We start from the raw sequence: 21,008 nt of genomic DNA, 5'->3' as shown, positions 1-21,008 counted from the left end.
AATTCCTGTTTTAAATAACGGCTCGTCTCTCTTGTAATTGTGGCCCTTTTAATGTCCATGCTATCTCGGTTTCCGGTTGTAGAAACTAGGGAGACACAAGAGGACAAATGCAGAAGTGTTGGTTAAACAACATCTAACACACAGCTGTTGTGCCTTGCAGCTAATTCATTATGAGGCATTAAATCATGTGATCAAACGTACAGTTAAAAAAGCATTCATTCATTACCTCATCCGTGAAAAACAGCATCTCCCATCATTCCCCTCTCCTTCAGTCATTAAGCTTCGTCTTTGTGTGTCTAGCGCCCTGTAGTGATGAAAATGTACATTTAAAACAATCTTACTATACAACTAACTACACAAAGACAAAGCATGTAATCTGCAAAATGTAGTTTTCTATTCGGTCTGTTACCTCATTTTGTATAAGAGTAGCTCTCCTTCTTCATACTGAGTTTACCAGTCTGAATAACTCATTAACTAAAACCAGTCATGATCTAAGAGCTGCCTGAGGGTCGGACGATCCCTTGGATCCATGGCCAGGCACCATCTTAACAGATCACAGATTTCTGTAAAAGGAGAGAGCTGGTTAGTCATCATGACACACAAATGGCAATAATAATCATGGCATAAAGAGACGCTTTTGTTGTCATTTAATAATACTGCAAAAAAGTCTGTCTGTCTATCATCTTATGGTCATTTGTTACCTAATTGTGACCCTGGCTTTGTGTGTGCATGTTTATAAGTCAATTTCACTCACCCTTTGATAAGTCCTTTTTTTTCTTCAGGTTGTCCAAAGAAAACTTGTTGAAAGGAAAGGGGTAAGATCCAAGCACCATAAAGTACAGCAAAGCACCTAAGGCCCAGACGTTTGCTGGCATGGCGTGGATTTTACCACCTGTTCGGATCTCAGGCGGGGTGCAGCATGGAGCTCCTGTACACAAAACATCATGTTGAGTCATTTTGTAAAAGATGACCCTGCACTGACAGCAGGTTTCAATACTACACTATATAAAAAAATTCAGCTCACCTCTAAATTCGTAGGACTTATAGCCTTTATGTTTAAGAAGATGTCCAAGCCCAAAGTCAATTAACTTCAGGCTCATTGTTGATTTCTGCACCAAGAAGTTTCTGGCATGGAGGTCTGTATGGACAACTCCATTATCCAGACAGTGTTGCACTGCCAGTACTGCCTGATGCATGAGAACTCTTGCTGTATTTTCACAAAGTTTTCTTCGACGAGTAACAAAACGCCTCAAGGATACGCTTTGCAGAGGGTACTGCAACACGAGATTGTGAAATTGTCTTGTCTCATACCAGTCATACAACTCTATGACATTGGGGCAGAAGGACGCATCTTTTAACTTAAGCAATAGCGCCACTTCTGTAATGAGCGGGTCAGGGTATCCAGGCTGGAGAAAAAATTGTGAATAAGATAAAACAAATATTGTATTGGTATATTGTCTATTTTCTGTCTAGTTCACTTCATTAAATTTTATGACAACTTACAATTGTAAGAGTTCTTTCATTGTATCGTTTGTATATTCGCTTGATGGCAACCTGTAAAGAGAAAAAACACTAATGTTACAACAGTTAATTTCCCCTGAAGCGGCTCACCTGACACTGCACACATAGCTTTAAAGTTTTAGAATCTACAAACTTTAAAACATCGTTTAGATCAAGTAGACTTACAAATTTAGGCAAACATTGTGTTCGATATAAATACAAGTGCATTACCGGAGTGCCATCCCATTTACGGATCCCTTTGTAGACTTTGCCAGAGCCACCGCGCCCAATCACTTTATTCTCCAAGAGTTGATATTTAGAATATAAAGTCTCTGAAAAACACACAGAAAAATTATGAGGTTACAGTACATGTTAACACTCATATACTCACAGATGAAAGGTACAGCATACATTTCCAGGTACAGAAGAAACCATTTCACATATTGGTGCAACCCACCCTAGGAGTAATGAAGTCAGTACACTCACCTTTAGGCACTGGATCATCTAGTTTCATCTCGCTTAGCGCTTTAACAGCTTGTTGAAAAACATTTAGTTTTTTTGGCCTGACAACTTTATCATCTTCTTGCCCAGGATTTTTAGTTCTACTTGGGTTAAGAATCCAAGGATGTCTGGGATTTCTAACAGCTTTTGGCCTGACATCTTTATCTTCTTTTGACCCGGGAGCTTTATTTGGGTCGGGATTTCCGCCACCTTTTAACCCGATATTCTTTGGAATGGCACCTATCTTCTGTAGTCTGGCATTGGCTGCAGCGATGTCAACAAAACTGGCCAGATCCGCACCATCCATGGCATCAGGAATAGCTGAATCGGCATCTTTTTTCACTTTACTCTTCCCTTTTTTGCTCCAAGGGTTGTGAAATAAGTGGCTCTTTGAAGCCTTTTGTTTCTGTTTTTTTAAGCCAACAATCTTTGATTGAGAATCTGCCAGATCTCTAACTTCCCTGGCATCAGGGATAGCTGGATCGGCTTCAATCTGTGAAGTCGGCATTGACTCCACTTTGCCCCTCCGGAAGCATCCAAGCAAGCGTTGCTTCAATGTCTTGCGTTTATCCGGACGAATCTTTGTTTTTGATTGGGGGCCGGTCAGATCAGGAACATCCATGCCAACAGGAATATCTGAAATGGCCTTGGGCTGTTGAGTTGGCACAACAGTCACTTTTGTCCCCTGGAGGTTAGATTTGCGGCTCTTTGAAGCCTTTTGTTTCTGTTTCTTCGGACCAACGTCGGCCTTTGACTGTGATGCAAGATCAACAACTTCCCTAACATCAGGGATAGCTGGATCTGCTGTAAGCTGTGGAGTCGGCACTGACTCCACCTTGCCCCTCCAGAGACAGCCAAAGAATGCCTTTCGTTTGTCCGGTTTGATTTTAGTTTTTAATTCAGAGCTGGCCAGACCAGCATCATCCTTTAGAGTAGGATTAGCGGAATCAGCATTAAGCTGTGGAGAAGACCAGAGGTGGGTCAGACAGACAGACAGACAGACAGACAGATAAATGTTCCCAGCCATGTTTCCATTCAAGGCTTTTTTGCGAAAAATGGTTTAACGCATAAACGCAATGTCAATACCTCAAAAAATATATTGGAAACACTTTGTCAAAAAAATAGCTTTAACGATAGATCTTAATCACGCGCTATCTCTGAAGGGCATAACAGCAAACAATGGGCGCTCTTATTGCACCCTGAAACTTTCTGTTTTGATTTGCCCCACCAGAGTCGATCCTCCCTATACGCAGGGTACGCAAGCTGCACTGAACTTAAACTTAAGCCGCTCTTACTTCATGAAGTGTTGAAATGTCAATCACTTATCCATAAAATGATTCATGTTTATTAATGTTTAAATATTCAATTTTTTCTTCTCATAATCAGGTCCCTTTGGTGAAAGCACATTTATTTTTAATTACAGAGACCACAAATCAGACCTGACCTGGCTAAGCTTTTATTGTAATAGCATTAGAGAAATTAGGTAAATAATTTGCTCAAGGTCAGATTTATTTTGCAATACACAAAAACGTATGTGACATTTCACTTTCATCATTCGTGACATCACCACAGACACCATTTCAGCGCCATTTGAAAAGAAACCTTTTTTTTACGCATATTTACTTGGTCGATAACAAAAACCTGGATGGAAACATGTCTATAAATGGACAGATAGTTGTAGTAAATGTAATGATGTAACAAACCTCTGAAGGAATCAGTGTTTCCACTTTATCATTATGAAGGAATGGGTGCTTTGCATTCTTCCACGCCCTCTTTATTGATTTCAAGATTTTATTCTCGCATTTTTCTACAAAAAAAAGATAAATTATTAGAAAATTCATTATGACAAAAGAGAATGACAAAGAACCGTGGTCAGTGATAAAACTTAATAAACACATTTAACAAACTGTCCACCCAGATACTATTTTATCATATATGTATATGTAATTGAGTATCTAATTCTTTATAATAAATTCCTGAAAATTCAGCAATGCTTATTACATTAATAAGAGTTTAAAACGCACTAGAAAAACTGTCTAAACTTAATTTCATATTGTAAGATGCTTTATTTTACTGACTTTAATGTAATAAGATATCAGTATCTACAAGGGCCAACAAAACTTTTGAGAAACAAGCATGGCACAGATTTAAAGATTGTCAAGAACACAAAATTTCCATCTGACCTTTGGGGCTGTTCGCCTCCTCAAATGCAGGAGTAAACTCCTTTACTCCTCCTTGTGGATGTGAACTACCGGCGTGTCTGTCTAACAAATGTCCTTTGTTCGGGACAATGTCAAGGACCGCACTAGGAAGGACAAAATCCATTCCTCCATCATCACATCTCCATCCCAACACTGCAATTCAATAAATAATGTTATGAAATTAATGCTTTAACTGAAGTGATCAATATGTGTCTAAAACTTGTCACTTAATGTCAATGTATTGTTTATTCAACTGTATAAAATATGTCAACTGTATGTCAAAATTTGGCTTTCTGTATAAGCAAATGCATAAGTGAGAAGTGATGCATTGTGCTAAAGGAAAAAGTAAAATGAGGTAAAAAGTACACAAGCACCACCTAGTGTCTATCTGTGGACGTGCATTAAGAATAATGTATGTAAACTTATCAGGATTAAAGCCACATTTTGCTTTCATTTTCATCTTACTTGTTGGGATTTTCTCCTCTACTCCTCCATTTGGATTCAAACCACCGGCAGCGCATCCGACCTCTGACGAAAGTCCAAAGTCATGGACAAAGTCATAGGTCAACACAGCATTCGGTAGGAATGAATCCATCTCTCCTCCAAACACTGCAATTAAAATTCAATAAATCAATGCCTTCATTTGAAATTATCATTTTTCTTTTTGTCTAAATTTTATGGAAGCCGAGAGAGACCATGCAGTATTATTATTTTTGCTAGCTTGTTTTCTCGTGATCATGACTTAATTTTCTGGTGATCTCGAGATAACAAAAATTTGTTTCCTGACAATCTAAATGTCATAATGTAACTTCCGGTCCATGATATTTAGTGTATTTTAAAGTAAACTGCTGATGCACACGTGTAGCTAATAATTGCAGATAGACTAATAAATAAATAACTACAGGGATTAGACTAGTCTGAGATTTAAATACATTTAAGAGCTGTTCAAACTGAAAACCCTTTCACTGACATATCTTAAAATACATCAGTGCCCTTTGTTAAGTAATGTTTTTAGTACGCCATGTTTGTTAAAACTAGTTATGTTTCCTAAATAAATTAAAGTCTATTCCTGGTTTAAAGTAATCTCTGCTTGCGAAACCAACCCATAATGTGCGTGATTTTAGGAACCATCTCTAAAGTAACAATGTACACGTTTCTATCTTCAATAGTATTTAACAGTTTATATTAATAAATATTAGGGCTGGGTATCGATTCAGATGTTCCAGATCGATTCAATTTCGATTCACAAGCTATCAAATCGATTCGATTCCGATTCTCGATTCAATTTTCATTTCCGGTTCTCGGGATGCTTCCATACCTCTTACTTTTTATGTTTAGGTGGCATCAACGTCAATGAAGCACCTAAAACCGCCATTTTAAGCACTGAATGAAAGAATGACAGGCTCCTTGGTAACATCGTGCAAGGCAAAAAAGAGGGTGACATCTAGTGAAGAAGACTAGTAATTTGATTAACGTTAATCTTACGTTCATTTTTTGCAGGAAAAAAATCGATTCTGCTCTTTGAGAATCGATTCGGAATCGACCACGTAAAAAAAAACACGATTAATCGAAAAATCGATTTTTTGCCCAGCCCTAATAAATATATAAAAAAGTTAAAGTGTACATTATAGCTGACAACCATATGAACACAGCTGGGTTTGTGACTGTTTGTTGACTTAAAGTTATTCCATTTAAATGCAGTAAAAAGTAGAAACGTGTATATTAAGGAGTAACTTTAGAGACGGTCCCTAAATTCAACATTTCATTTTAAACTAATCCCTGATCCAAGTAATTCCTAATTTCTGCATCCAATGCAAAATATAACCTTTCTACAAACAATACAACACGTACATGTGTATACATAAGCTTAAATCACAGCAAAAAAATACAACTTCTGTTAACTTGAGATAACGAGAAATTAAGTCGTGATCATGAGAAAACAAGCAAGTAAAAATAAAATTAGTACACAACCTCGGCTTCCGTAAATGAACATCACATTTGCAGTCTGAATAACAACAAGTCTTATGAAATTTAAACATGGTTTTAGTACAGTTACATCCAACAAAACATGGTTAACGGTACTATTGTAAAACCATTGTTACCACTTAAATAACCATGGGTTTGCTAGTAATCAATACACCAATAAACATTACTACATTGTTACCACATTAAAACCATGGTTAATTTTCGTGAGGGATGTTAAATAACTGTTAGCAAGGCCTCATACGGCGTAATTCTTATCTTAAATTTCGGGGATGTTTTTTAATTTTGGTCGCTTTTTGTTAAATGAGCCCAAATTTGTCTGCGTATTCTGCCGGTCAAGAAAAACGGCGGGGCAAGTTTACGAGCACCACCTGGTGTGTCTACATGTACACGTGCATTAACAACACAATAACTGTATGTACTTATCAGCATGAAATTCAGACTTTTTGCTTTAACTTGCATCTTACCTCTTTGGCGTTTCGCCTCAATTCGTGTTGGATAAACATCCACCATCTCCTCATCCTCCTCCTCCTCCTCTCCTCCACATGGATTAAAACAACCGGCAGCGCGCCCGACTTGTGACGGAAGTCCGATATCAAGGACATCGTCAAAGTTCGGCACAGCATTCGGCAAAATAAAATCCATGTTTTCAACATCTGTTCCTTCCATGCCCTTGTCGGACAATGATGTTAATGAACGAAACATGATGTTAAAGAATAACTGAAAGACTTAACTGTGCTTAGACTCGGTTCACAGAGGGTTAAAATCTAAGCAAACTGTCTGTCCGTACACAGTGCGTCAAGCAGTTTAAAGTTGCGAACTTTGTGAAAGTCTGCAAATTCACTTGTTAATCTGTACAGTAGCGTTCAGATCAGTCAAGTGATACCGGTCTCATCTGGCTGAGTGTTTGCACCGAGTGTGTTGTCATAATGGTTCCATGACAACGAGGCGTTCTATGGTTGTCATGGAGTTTAATGACTCATGTAACTGTTCGTAATAACAGCTCAAGTTTTTTTTTATGTCCCTTGTGTTGTTTAATTAAAACTATTTACAACTTTTGGACTTTTTATTGTAGATATATATTAATATTCTATCAAAACTCTTTAATATGTCTTAATGCTTATTGCTACTTTTTAAAATGTATTTTACTGTATGTATAGATGCTATTTTGTATTAATATATTTAGACCTATTGTGTTATTCATTTAAAACCACTAGATGGCACTATGTTAATTACCAGTAATGTTAAAAGAATAAGAGTATTAGTCGAGAGTAAAACACAGACACGCTCAAATTGTATGGAGATTTTATTTAAATCATCAAAAAGCATCAAAGGTCATATATTTTAATGCATGATACATACAAAAGGTTTTTTTTCATTGCTCAAAATCCTTCATGCTTATAAAACACTGGCAGTCAGTCAAAAACAGACATAAAGTTAAATCCCTCATCCCTTACAGCAGTTAAAGCATCAGCAGAGTTACATATTGCTGGGTTTAATGCAGGGTTACATTCAGTAAACATTACTTAATATTAATTCCCAAAAACATTTAGGGACATTTGACATGTTGACTGAAGAACCACTACAAAGAATAAAGGGGCAACACGTATGAGATGAGAGGAAAAGATCTTAAAAAATGTTTCCACTACCAAAATAAATTTTTCTCCCTCAAACCAATTTTATGCAACAATTTCCTATTTTTGGTTAGATAACATGAAGGCCAAATTAATCTCCTAAGACCGGAGCTTTGGTTTGTATTTTTTTTTTTTTTTTGCTTTCTACCAGCTATTTTGGGAAACCTATAAATTTAATAACCAAATATTTTTCTTTGAACATGAAGCAGTGTATTTGTCTATGTGTTTAACATGTTCCAGTTACACAGAATTAAGTATTATGGTGCAAACAACACAAAATGTATGTTCACATATGTGACATCCAGGTCTTTGGAGGTTAAATGTGGCATAATACAACTGTAAATAGAGATAGACCTTATTAAAAAATACCTTATTAAAGATTATACAAGATTATATTTTTTACATTATAGATTTTATGTAGAAATCTCTCAAACTTGCTTCACTGATACTCTGAACTTTATTGAACTACATCTAAACACAGTTTAAGAATTATCTTCATTCACTGTTATATTTACCTTTAAGATAAAGAACCATACCATAACACCAAAAACATGTTGAAGTCAGACTTTCTGTTAATGCTATTCATTTTTATCACCACCAGGTGGCGACTGTAGATCAAACATGCAGTCACGGTTTCATTTCTCTGCAAAGGCTTCAGTGAAGATGAGCACGTGGACCTGTGTGATAATAATAAGAGACTAGATAGGTACATTTCCTGAAGAAAATGTGAGTGGTGCTTGCCGTGGCAAAATTCTGGGGACCATATATGATTATACTCCAAGCCAAAAGTAAAACGTTCCAACCCCCGTGTCTGTACGATGTTCTGATGCGGAGATATAAGGCTTTGTTTACTCTGTTGCTAGGGTACTGTATTTGGTTGCTAGGGAAAAATTGGCATCCCATAATGATTACACTCCGAGTCACGAGTCAAACGGTCCAACCCCCGTGTCTCTACGATGTTCTGATGCGGAGATATAAGGCTTTGTTTACTCTGTTGCTAGGGTACTGTATTTGGTTGCTAGGGAAAAAATTGGCATCCCATAATGATTACACTCTGAGTCACGAATCAAACGGTCCAACCCCCGTGTCTCTAGGATGTTCTGATGCTGAGATATAAGGCTTTGTTTACTCTGTTGCTAGGGTACTGTATTTGGTTGCTAGGGAAAAAATTGGCATCCCATAATGATTACACTCCGAGTCACGAGTCAAACGGTCCAACCCCCGTGTCTCTACGATGTTCTGATGCGGAGATATAAGGCTTTGTTTACTCTGTTGCTAGGGTACTGTATTTGGTTGCTAGGGAAAAAATTGGCATCCCATAATGATTACACTCCGAGTCACGAGTCAAACGGTTCAACCCCCGTGTCTCTACGATGTTCTGATGCGGAGATATAAGGCTTTGTTTACTCTGTTGCTAGGGTACTGTATTTGGTTGCTAGGGAAAAAATGGCATCCCATAATGATCACACTCTGAGTCACTAGTCAAACGGTCCAACCCCCGTGTCTCTACGATGTTCTGATGCTGAGATATAAGGCTTTGTTTAATCTGTTGCTAGGGTACTGTATTTGGTTGCTAGGGAAAAAATTGGCATCCCATAGTGATTACACTCCGAGTCACGAGTCAAACGGTCCAACCCCCATGTCTCTAGGATGTTCTGATGCTGAGATATAAGGCTTTGTTTACTCTGTTGCTAGGGTACTGTATTTGGTTGCTAGGGAAAAAATTGGCATCCCATAATGATTACACTCTGAGTCACGAATCAAACGGTCCAACCCCCGTGTCTCTAGGATGTTCTGATGCTGAGATATAAGGCTTTGTTTACTCTGTTGCTAGGGTACTGTATTTGGTTGCTAGGGAAAAAATTGGCATCCCATAATGATTACACTCCGAGTCACGAGTCAAACGGTCCAACCCCCGTGTCTCTACGATGTTCTGATGCGGAGATATAAGGCTTTGTTTACTCTGTTGCTAGGGTACTGTATTTGGTTGCTAGGGAAAAAATTGGCATCCCATAATGATTACACTCCGAGTCACGAGTCAAACGGTTCAACCCCCGTGTCTCTACGATGTTCTGATGCGGAGATATAAGGCTTTGTTTACTCTGTTGCTAGGGTACTGTATTTGGTTGCTAGGGAAAAAATGGCATCCCATAATGATCACACTCTGAGTCACTAGTCAAACGGTCCAACCCCCGTGTCTCTACGATGTTCTGATGCTGAGATATAAGGCTTTGTTTAATCTGTTGCTAGGGTACTGTATTTGGTTGCTAGGGAAAAAATTGGCATCCCATAGTGATTACACTCCGAGTCACGAGTCAAACGGTCCAACCCCCATGTCTCTAGGATGTTCTGATGCTGAGATATAAGGCTTTGTTTACTCTGTTGCTAGGGTACTGTATTTGGTTGCTAGGGAAAAAATTGGCATCCCATAGTGATTACACTCTGAGTCACGAGTCAAACGGTCCAACCCCCGTGTCTCTACGATGTTCTGATGCTGAGATATAAGGCTTTGTTTACTCTGTTGCTAGGGTACTGTATTTGGTTGCTAGGGAAAAAATTGGCATCCCATAGTGATTACACGCCGAGTCACGAGTCAAACGGTCCAACCCCCGTGTCTCTATGATGTTCTGATGCCGAGATATAACTGTTTGAATTTTATGTTGCTAGGGTGATCAAAAGTGGTTGCTAGGGGCGTGGCTTAGTAAGTCTTTAAGGATCCCGAGAGACTGATTGGATGCCTGAGTAAAATGAGCCCACCCCCATGTCTCTATGACACTGTGCTGCAAAGATATCCATCTGGGCATTTTATAATGGCAGTCTATGGGAGATGTTGCTAGGGTGCCTAAAATGGTTGCTAGGGGCGTGGCTTAATAGCTCTAGGACTCTCCTAAGAGACTTATTGGGTGCCTGAGTAAAATAAGCCCACCCCCTTGATTCTACGACACTGTAATGCGAAGATATCCCATCAGGAACATTTTATTGCCTTATATGGGCATGTTCCCTGACCCATTATAAGTCAATGGGGCACTTTTGGGCGCCTCCTACACCCCAGGGGTACAACTTATACCCCAATGTGATGTATGTTCTTACAGAGTCTACCACCCTCTTCAAATGTGGTAAACTACATGTTTCTACAAAATCCTCGAGCGGAGCTATGACTCGTCAAAGTTGGGCCCAATGTTAAGTCAATGGGATTTTTCGGGTGGTTTTTCGCCCCCCTTTCGGAAATCCTGCACCCGATCCCTTATAAAAGTCATAGCAGACGTGTCCTCAATAAGCCGGTCATTTTGAGCCCTGTTTCATTGGTCTACGACAAACCGTGCGGGACGAGTTATGCGCCGAAAAAGTGTCCAGATATAAGAATAAATAAATAAATAATAAGTATGAGCAATAGTAATAGTGATGCCTTGCATAAATGCAAGCACCACTAATTATTCAAAGACACATCACAATGATGATAACTTTAGTATAGGGATGAAAAACAGCTAAAACCAACCTAACCTAGTTGACTGGTTTAACTGGTCTCCCATTTTGGTTTTAGCTGGTTTAGCAGGCTGGTTTTAGAGAGATTTTAAAGGGCCCACCTTTAGCTGTTCAGATTGAAAAACCAGCTTTACCATGCTGAAAGCTTAGAAGAGTGGTCTTAGCTGGTTTACGCCGGCACTCCAAGCCTGGCAAAGCTGCATACATCTGGTTTTACTGACTGGTCAAGCTAATGGGTCAGCTGGTCTTCCACCCTGACCAGCAAGAAAAGTGTCCAAACCCCCTTTAAATCCTGCCTGCTACACCAGCTCAAACTGGCTGGAAAACCAGTTAAAACCAGCCAGCCAGCTTAGGTCTGTTCAGCAGGGTAATGGATGTCTATTGTATATTTACTGTACCTGGGGCACAAGACAGGATTAGCATTAAGTTGACAAAACCAAACCAACACTCTAAAAATGGCTAGTTATTTTTTAACCAATAATGGGACGTAAATATTGGACAGAATGCGCTGGGTTAAAAATTACCCAATGTTGTGTTGTTGTTATGCAATAACTGGGTTATAATACTCAGCACTGAGTCGATTTTAATCCAGCGGTGTGTCAAGTATTTACCCAACATGCTTTAAAAAAAATAACCCAGCCATTTGAATGTGTGAATGTGATCACTTGTTGGTACCATGAACTTGAAGCTGATCATCAACTCGGGCTCTGATCAAGCTAAGATTAGTCCATGAGCGTGTGCACATAAAGGAGTGATGTTCATCTTCATGCATAGGCCAAGTTCTGCATATTTCCCAGTAATGATTTCTTTGTTTAGAATTTTTTATTTTGTTTTTATAGATTTACAATAGCAGAGTTGTAATACCTGTGTCTCATAGCAGTACATAAAGTCATACATCATGCAATGGTAGTTCAGTGATAGTAATCATTTCAATAATCATGCACAAATATTAAGCAAGTAATATACTTTAGTGGCTTTAATCCTGAAAGTTTCTCTTCTGCTGTCAAAGCAAGAAAGAAAGTTTGCTGATACATGACAGTTAATTTGTTAATGCAAGTTAAACATATACGAACCTGTTTGTCGGCACTTTCATTTTTGAGCATTTTCTGAAAATCAACATACCCAACATAAAACGTCTGCACTGCAGCTCTTAAAGCCTATGGACTATATTCATAATTCTTGTTTGAAACTAGACAATAACAAATAAAGAAATTACAAACATTTATAAAAAAGAACAAAGTTGCAAATTAAGTAAGGTATAAAATTAAAATTAGGTACAGAAATTAAATTAGATGGATCATAACACTGTCTTTATTGTACAAATTAAATATTATTATTTTTAGAGCAATAGAAGTGATTTTCTGTTTGTCTTGGGTTGTTTGATTAACATAAATGACACAGACTTAAAGCGTAACTAAACCCCTGGTCAGAGCCTGACTCCACCCACTGGCAATATTTGAAAAACGCAAGAAAAGTGGGCAGATCCCAACGGAGATAGAGGGGATGAACTAAGCTTGTACCAAGTGCCAAGTGTGTGGTGAGATCGTAACAAGGGCGTGGTGAGCTTGAACCTGCTAACGTCACGAGTCATTTTTTGGACCCAACATCCAATAGGAAAATTAAACTGCAGTAGCCACCGTTCAACCTGAAGAGGGCAGCACTCAGACGTTTTTACACCATATATTGTAGTATTAAATCACTTTTTATCCAAATGTCAAAAAACTGACTTAAATCAATGAACAGCACTAATAAAGCATCATTCTTACAGATCATTAACCAAAAAAGTTGGTTTAGGGTTTAGTTACTCTTAGGTTAATTGAGGTTACTGTCTCTTTAAGAATAAGCCCAGACTGGTTTCTGATTGGTTTCTTAAGACATAAACAAATGTTTTTATTAGAAAAAGAATACTGTGAGATCATTTTGTGTGCATGTGCCCTGTCAAGAAAAGAAATATTTTATGTTGGCTTAACTTTTAAAACACTTTTCTCTGTATGTGCACTACTGAGGGCACTTAAACGCGTGCTCACACACAGGCGGAGGGCGAATTCCAAACAGCGCTTCAGGAAGAAGATGCAGCAGTCGCTTCACATAAAAACGTTACGTTGTTTTTCATTGCTCTATTCAGCAAATGTATGTTAATGGACTACAGTATGACACAAAGTAGCGCAACTTTGGACCTGACTGGAGCTGAACCGGACACATTTAACCGCATGTGCTCACAGAAATCTGCTCACTTGAGCGCCTTTTTGCGGTTAAATTGTTTAACCATTTAAACAACTGCAAGCCTTAGAAACACAATGATAAACTTACCCTATTTAAATAGCATATAAATCATAATCATTGCATAATAAAGCTTCAGATGAATGGCACAGCAGCGGCCGGTGCAGTCGACATGTATGTTCGCGGCAGCGCGCGCGGAGCAGATACGTCACGTGTTACGTCGTGGGCAGTTTGTAGGTAACGAAGGGAGGGGAAGACGTTTCCTAAAAATAAACATTGTTCACGGGTCGCGCGGCTCGAGTCCGAGTCAAGTCTGAAGTCTTTGAGGACGAGTCTCAAGTCGAGTCTGAAGTCACTGTGTGTGCACCTTAAGTCGCACTCGAGTCCGAGTCTCAAACTCGAGTCCCCATCTCTGCATAACAACTCAGAGTAGTATAGGAACAGAGTAAAACAAGGTAAAATATACATGAAATGACTTCTGATTTCTTTGAATAACATTCACAAATTTATGAAATTGTCATGTCAAACACCTGGGGACACCATAAAGGTAAACTGAATGTCTGACCATGTTGTGATACAAATTTAAGAATGATAATCCAAAAAATTTCGTTCCTGTGAGCTTTTTTCCCCCAAAAAATGTGCACCTGGAGATTCCAAATAGACAAATCAGGGCTCTAGACTAACTTTTTGCACTGGTTGCACTGGTGCGCCTAACATTTTTTCTTAGGTGCACCAGCACAAAAGTTAGGTGCACCCTAATTTTTGACCGCATCTGATTTATAGTTTACCCAAAAATGAAAATTCTGTCATAATTTACTCACTCTCATGATGTTACAAACCTGTATAAATGTCTTTGTTCTGGTGAACATGAACGAAAATATTTTGAGGAATGTTTGTAACCAAACCATTCATGAGCCCCATTCACTTCCATAGTATTATTTTTTCCTATAAGTGAATGGGGCTCATGCTTGGTTTGGTTATTAACATTCCTCAAAATATCTTGCTTCTTGTTTATCAGAACAAAGAAATGTATACAGGTTTGTAACAAAATGAGGGAGAGTTAATGATGACAGAATTGTCATTTTTGAGTGAACTGTCCCTTTAACACCGCAAGTTTAGCGCCCATGGTGGTTTAATACAGAATATAAACATGTAGACCATTTTATAATTTTCCTTATATGAGTCGTGCACAGTCCTGTTTGATAACCCGCATCCGCGCTATTAAAATAACACTTGACCCGTTATCCAACATCAGCATCAATTTATTTCATACCCGCCCGTTTTGCATAAAGAGTGCGACCGGCCGCACCGCAAATCCTGAAGTAAGTAGAAACCTTTAAAGATCTTCATGAAGAACATTGACAGAAATAAGCACAGGACCATGACTGGACAAATATATTAACATTTAATGTGAAACTTTGTGAGGGTCGGCAGATTGACAGCTGAGCGGTCAGCAGTGTTTCAACACTCATAATCACTGCGCTTATATTTATACTTTTTCAATTGATGATATGATTGCAGTGATTCCAAAGGGATGTCCAAAAAAAAACTCAAGTAGAATGTTAAATGTTTAAAGTTTAATGTATTTTTCTCACTGCCCTGCGTAAACCCGCGCCAGTGATGGCATGATACGCGTGATGAGATTGCATAAAAAAATTTTTTGTGCTGCATCGGATTTGGAGCGCGTCACACAAAAAAGAAACTCATATAGGCTATAGGCTACTTTTGAATTTGTTTTGTTAATTTGCTAATATTTAAGTTAAACACATTTCTATTCAGTTCTATTCATTTTAATGCTTTTTGCGCATAATCTAAACCAGGGGTTCTCAAAGTCCGGACTCCGGTCCGGATCCGGACCCGGAGTGAATTTGATCCGGACCCGCGTCCACTTCAAGTGCCTTAATTTCTGTGATTGATTAATGTGTGCATTTGCTACTTTAAATACGCATTTTAAACTTAAATCATTTGTGTATTTATTTTTTTATTTCATTTTAGATTTAATTAGAGTATTCCTTGTCCGAAAATAAAACGAGTTTTTTTTTATTCACATGTGACGCTGTAGCCATGGCAGCCAGTAAAAGCCGACGTAACCGACGTTTGACGTAATCAGAGCGCCACCGCTGCTTTACCGTGGTTTAAATGTACGGATAGTTAGGTTGAGGATGCTTTCAAAAAAAAAGAAAAGTTGACGAAGAAAATCGTGTTTTTAAAGACGACTGGACAGAGAAGTATGCTTTTATTTTACCCCAGTCCAGCGCGAAGCCGTTTTGTTTAATTTGCAGCGAGACAGTTGGAGTTGTGAAGAGTGGAAATGTCAAACGCCACTATGAAACGAAACACAGATATTTTGAACAGCAGTATCCACAGAATACAGAGGTGAGGATAATAAAATTACGACAGCTAAAGTCTTCATATGAATCAGCAAATAAGTTGCTTGTGAGAGCTCTGACACATCAAGAGAGAGCTACAGAAGCCTCTTTCCGTGTGGCATGGGTACTAGGCAAAAACAAAAAGCCCTTCTCTGATGCAGAGATAGTAAAAGAGTGTTTTGTTGAGATAGCAGAGGCTTTGTTTGAGGGAAAGGAGAGACAGGAGATGTCAGAGAAATTTAAGAAAATTCCATTATCCAATGATACCTTAACTAGGAGGACAGAGATACTTGCACATGATTTAGTTAAGCAGTTAGCTGATGACATCAAAGATGCACCCTGCCTTTCACTTGCAGTAGATGAGTCAACAGATGGCACAGACCAAGCCCAGCTATGTGTGTTTGTCAGATACTTCAGCAAGGCAAAGGGGACATTCTGTGAAGACTTACTGGGCCTTACACCACTCTGTCACACTAAAGGAGAGGACATCTATGAAGCTATCATGCAGATGCTTAATGATATAGGAACTGATATTAAAAATGTTGTGTCCATCACTTCTGACGGTGCTCCAGCTATGATAGGGAAGGAGAAGGGAGCTGTTCAGCGTCTGAAAGAGAAGCACGTAGACCTGCTGACATACCACTGTATAATACACCAGTCTGTGCTGTGTGCTAGCCTAGGAGAAGAATATGCAGGCGTCATGGAAACTACTATGAAGCTTGTGAATTACCTCAGAGCATCTTCTGCCCTTCAGCACCGTCTTCTGCGAGCATTCCTGACTGACGTGAGTATTTATTTTATTTTATACTTCTACTGTGTTTATTAAGTTATTAAGTGGTGACCACATACACACAATCACTTGTTTGTGCATCAAGCAGTCCTGGCGCTAAATATTTTTTACACAAAACACAAATTTTTATTAATTAATTTATTCTTCCTTTTTCTTATCTTTTTTCTCTTACCAGGTAAATGCTGCATATAATGACTTACTCCTTCATAACAATGTGAGGTGGCTGAGTAAGGGAAAGGTCCTGGAGAGGTTTTGGGCCATCAGGAAAGATTTGGAGATGTTTTTGTCTCAGCAAAAGAATGTCAAAGCCAGGCATTTCTTGGATTTTTTAAAGAATGATGACAGCATGGAGCTTGTGGCCTTTTTAGTGGACATAACATCTCATCTAAATGAACTTAATCTGAAGCTCCAGGGCCAAGGCAACACAGTGTGTGATCTGATGGCAGCTGTACGCTCCTTTGAAAGGCGTCTGGAGATCTTTAAGAGTGACATCACAGGGCCACATATTCACTTTCCAACTCTTCTCCAGCAGACTAATGGTAATCACCATTATCATCATCTTTCCTTTTTGGAGAAGCTAGCTAAAAATTTCAGGCAGCGCTTTGAAGACTTCAATGTAGGCAGACAAGTGCTGCTTTGCATTACATCTCCATTCCTGGTAAAGAATGTTGAGGAGTTTTCAAAAGAAACCAAGAGCATCTTCTCATGGGCAAACATTGCATCTCTCCAGACTGAACTCATTGACTCATTGAAAATGTGGCTTTGCAGGAAGTGGATTGTGACACTTTTACCTTTTGGACTAAAATGGTCACAGCTGAAAATTTTCCCAACCTACAGAATGTAGCCATCTATGTTCTTACCATGTTTGGTTCAACCTATCGGTGTGAAGCTGCATTCTCAGCAATGAATGTTGTAAAGAACTCATACCACAGCAACTTGACTAATGAACATTTATATCAGTGTCTCCGTCTAGCAACAACACCTTTTGTGCCGCAGTTTAGGCATCTGATGGAAGACAAACAGTGCCACTTCTCTCATTAGGCTGCTCTTTATTTTGCACCTTGTTAGGTTTGGCATAACGTGTTCTCGTATTTCGTGTTCTCAAAAAAATGCTGTTTTGCACTTGTTATGAATTTACTTTAAATGCAAAATGCACTAGTAATGAATGTAATTTAAAAGAAAATCCATTTAAAAAAAATTTGTTCATTTGTTATATGAACAAATGATGTACATATAGTTATCAACTTGATAAATGAACATTTAGGTCAGTGTCTCCATCAAGCAACCCCACCTTTTTGCTGTGGTTTAGGTATCTGATGAAAGACAAACAGTGCCACTTCTCTTAGGCTGCTCTTTATTTTGCACCTTGTTACATTTGGCATAACGTATTCTCGTATTTCATGTTCTTAAAAAATGCTGTTTTGCACTTTTTATGAATGCAAAATACACTTGTGGATGTACTTTAAAAGAAAATACATTTTCAAACAATCTGTGTTGATTTGTTATATAAACAAATTATTTACATAAAGTTTACCGTGCTTAAATTTTTTGTAATAACCAGTTCCGGACCTATGAAAATTATGAGAATTCAGATTTGGACCTTTGAATGTAAACTTTGAGAACCCCTGATCTAAACCCTTGGGGGAATTATTTATAAATGAATCAGCAACGCAAATCAAGGAATTAACTTATTTCTCTATTTAAGACAGTCTGGCAGGGGGGTAATAACGATACAGCAAACACCGAAAAGTTTATAGGATTAGATTTGGAATTAAGATTATGAAGAAAACAGCGGTCCTGACTCCTGGCTTTTTTCTATAAATTTGGCACACGGCACGCGACATTGCTGTTCGGGGTTACGTTCAAATAATTTTCTTCAAAAGAATTAGGCTATGCTCTGGCTCTGACTCGATTGTAAGAGGCTCATTACCTAATTCGTGTTCGGACCAGATGTGACGGGAGGTTGATGTCAGAGCACTGGTTATGATCTTCGGACGGATGAGGCATTAACTTAACATTCTTGACGAAAAAGTTGTCAACCGTTCTTTTCCTCTTCTCTTATCATCCACGGCTACATCCACTCGGTTTATCTGATGGACTCACCTCTCTCTCTCGCTCTCTCACTCTCTCTGACTGTAGCGCACACGCATTTTTTAACGTACACACACGTAGATCTGAACCATGGCTTTTTCCCTCGAACTCCTGGTCGCATCAGTGCGACCTGATATTTTTTTAAGTCGCACCATTGAGAAATTAGGTCGCATGTGCGACCAAATTGGTCGCACTGTAGTGCCCTGCACATGATAACAAGAGAAGAAAGAGCACTTCATACTTCATGACTATCAATTCAAAACTTATCTGCCCACCAATGCACAAAACTATTTCAGAAAAAAAAACATTTGTACATTAAAACAAAATACTTGTTATGTTGAATGTGGTCCTCATCTGTGTCAGTTGAAGGCCTATTTTACATCACAAGCTTTATAATTACAAATGCATTATGGTTGCCAAATAACTTATGCTTATAATGCTCAGCATTGCTGGTAATACTAATATTTTCCCCCACATATCTTTTTTTTTTAAGTTTTTATATATATAATGCATCAGATTCATAAATATGCATTTACATTAGGGATGCACCGGTTGACCGGCCAGAGATCGGAACCGGACGTTTTTTTGTATTTGTCGGCCGATTTTTCCGGAAGTGTACCCGCGTGCACAGGCTACATTTTTATGATTCGCAAACATGTCTTTTGTGTAAAAGCATTTTGAAATCTGTGCGCAGGACATTAAGATTGCAAGCTGCAATGTCTGTAAAGGACAAGTTAATTGCGGAGAAACAACAGTAAATTCGCAGGGCTCTCAAGTTTCACACATTCACTGTGAGATACACGCATTTCAGTCAGTTTACACACTCACACCTTGTTTTTCTAAGAGACTGATCACTTTTCCTGCTATATACAATTAATGGACGAGGTGCAGAGAAGTTATCTGTCGAGTTTAGCTGTCTTGAGTTTTTCTCGCGCTCCTCTGATGTCAATCATTTGGATGCGCGGCGCGTGCACGCACAGAGTGGAAGAGCAAGATCCGATTAATGCTGTAAATAACGCAGGTTTCTTGAATATAGCCAAATACGTGTTAAATCATGCGTGATTTATTAAAAAACCCTCCAGCTGCTTTGCAATCAGAAGCTTTAGCTTACCTGAAACTAACATAGAGGCTTCCTAAATGAATGAAAGGACCAGAGATGCATTTCATTATTATTGCCATAGTGAACATGTAACCTTAACTCTCTCTTAAACATAGCTTAAAATACACGCTGTTGGCAAGTGCTGCAATCCTACTGTATATAATACAGATTTTTATTTTTAATTTATGTATTTTTTAATATGTAGAGCAATTATTTAATTTGGATAAATTTGTTTGTCTTTTATCAGACTTAACAATTGTTATAATTTATACTTGTGCTGGTCAGTTATGAATAATAGGTATCATTGAACTGCTAGCAAAAACTTGAGAATTTGGTGGGGCAGATCGGGGCCTTTCCCCTAACAGATGTTATCTCACTCCAAACTTTTAAATAAAACCTGAGAGCCCTGCATTCGCCACAACAAACTTGGTCAGACATTTAAGTTCATCACCTGATAGAAACAATAAGTATCAAAAGTCTGTTGATAATGCAAAACAGGCAAGACCATCAACCCTCACTCAACCATCCATGTCATGGTCTCATTTAACCACTTATGTTTGTATTGAACGTAGCCTACTTCACAGTTACTGCTGTTAATTTTAGATGGTTACAGTTTTTGTTTTCAATAGCAAAACCAAGTTTAGCCTGTTAAATACCAAATAAACATATTGTTTATGTAACGTTATACTTTCATTCTTTCTTGCTTGTTGCTTGATTAGAAAAAAAAATCGGAAATCGGATCGTAATCGGCCAATTTGCTTGTTAAGAAAATCGGTATAAAAACCGGCCATGAAAAATCAAGATCGTGCATCCCTAATTTACATTACATGTCATAGAAGAATTAACCCATGTAAAACTCGAGCCTTAGTCATCTTCACTGTTATTTTTAAAATCAAAAACAACATGAAACAATAAACAATAAACTGTAAGTTAAATACATGATCAACATAACAAGACAAACTTTTACAACTTACTGTATCTGAGAAGCAGCTTTACTGATCGATGACCTCAGGCTCTCACACTCCTCACACTCTCAAAAAATAAAAATAAAAATGCTGTCGACGATCCACAATGGAGTTGTTTATATCTAACCTCTGGAGAAAATCTGATCGTATCTTCAAGCTGTTAGCTAACGTT

The 21,008-nt window shown here is 38.4% G+C and overlaps 3 protein-coding genes across 3 annotated transcripts in view; 1 reads left to right on the top strand and 2 right to left on the bottom strand.

Annotated features, from left to right (window-relative positions):
- Nucleotides 1-21,008, bottom strand: part of LOC135775162 (CD209 antigen-like protein A) — a 214,706-nt gene that overhangs the window by 132,784 nt on the left and 60,914 nt on the right. The window lies entirely within an intron of this gene.
- Nucleotides 238-2,207, bottom strand: LOC135775135 (serine/threonine-protein kinase pim-3-like). Its single transcript, XM_065285157.1, has 7 exons — nucleotides 1,987-2,207; nucleotides 1,732-1,832; nucleotides 1,504-1,554; nucleotides 1,025-1,406; nucleotides 755-928; nucleotides 410-563; nucleotides 238-304 (listed from the first exon to the last, which is right to left on the bottom strand). Exons 1-6 carry the CDS (start codon nucleotides 2,012-2,014, stop codon nucleotides 475-477), a joined length of 825 nt encoding a protein of 274 aa, XP_065141229.1. The 5' UTR covers nucleotides 2,015-2,207; the 3' UTR covers nucleotides 238-304; nucleotides 410-474.
- LOC141281062 (general transcription factor II-I repeat domain-containing protein 2A-like) lies at nucleotides 15,587-17,525 on the top strand. Its single transcript, XM_073812708.1, has 3 exons — nucleotides 15,587-15,617; nucleotides 15,735-16,675; nucleotides 16,857-17,525. The coding sequence occupies exons 1-3, from the start codon at nucleotides 15,587-15,589 to the stop codon at nucleotides 17,523-17,525; spliced, it is 1,641 nt and encodes a 546-aa protein (XP_073668809.1).

Source organism: Paramisgurnus dabryanus, chromosome 19 (genome assembly GCF_030506205.2).
Source record: "Paramisgurnus dabryanus chromosome 19, PD_genome_1.1, whole genome shotgun sequence".
In the NCBI taxonomy this organism is placed as follows: Eukaryota; Metazoa; Chordata; class Actinopteri; order Cypriniformes; family Cobitidae; genus Paramisgurnus; species Paramisgurnus dabryanus.
Note: the sequence above shows the minus strand (reverse complement) of the source record. Positions and strands in the feature narration are given on the sequence as shown.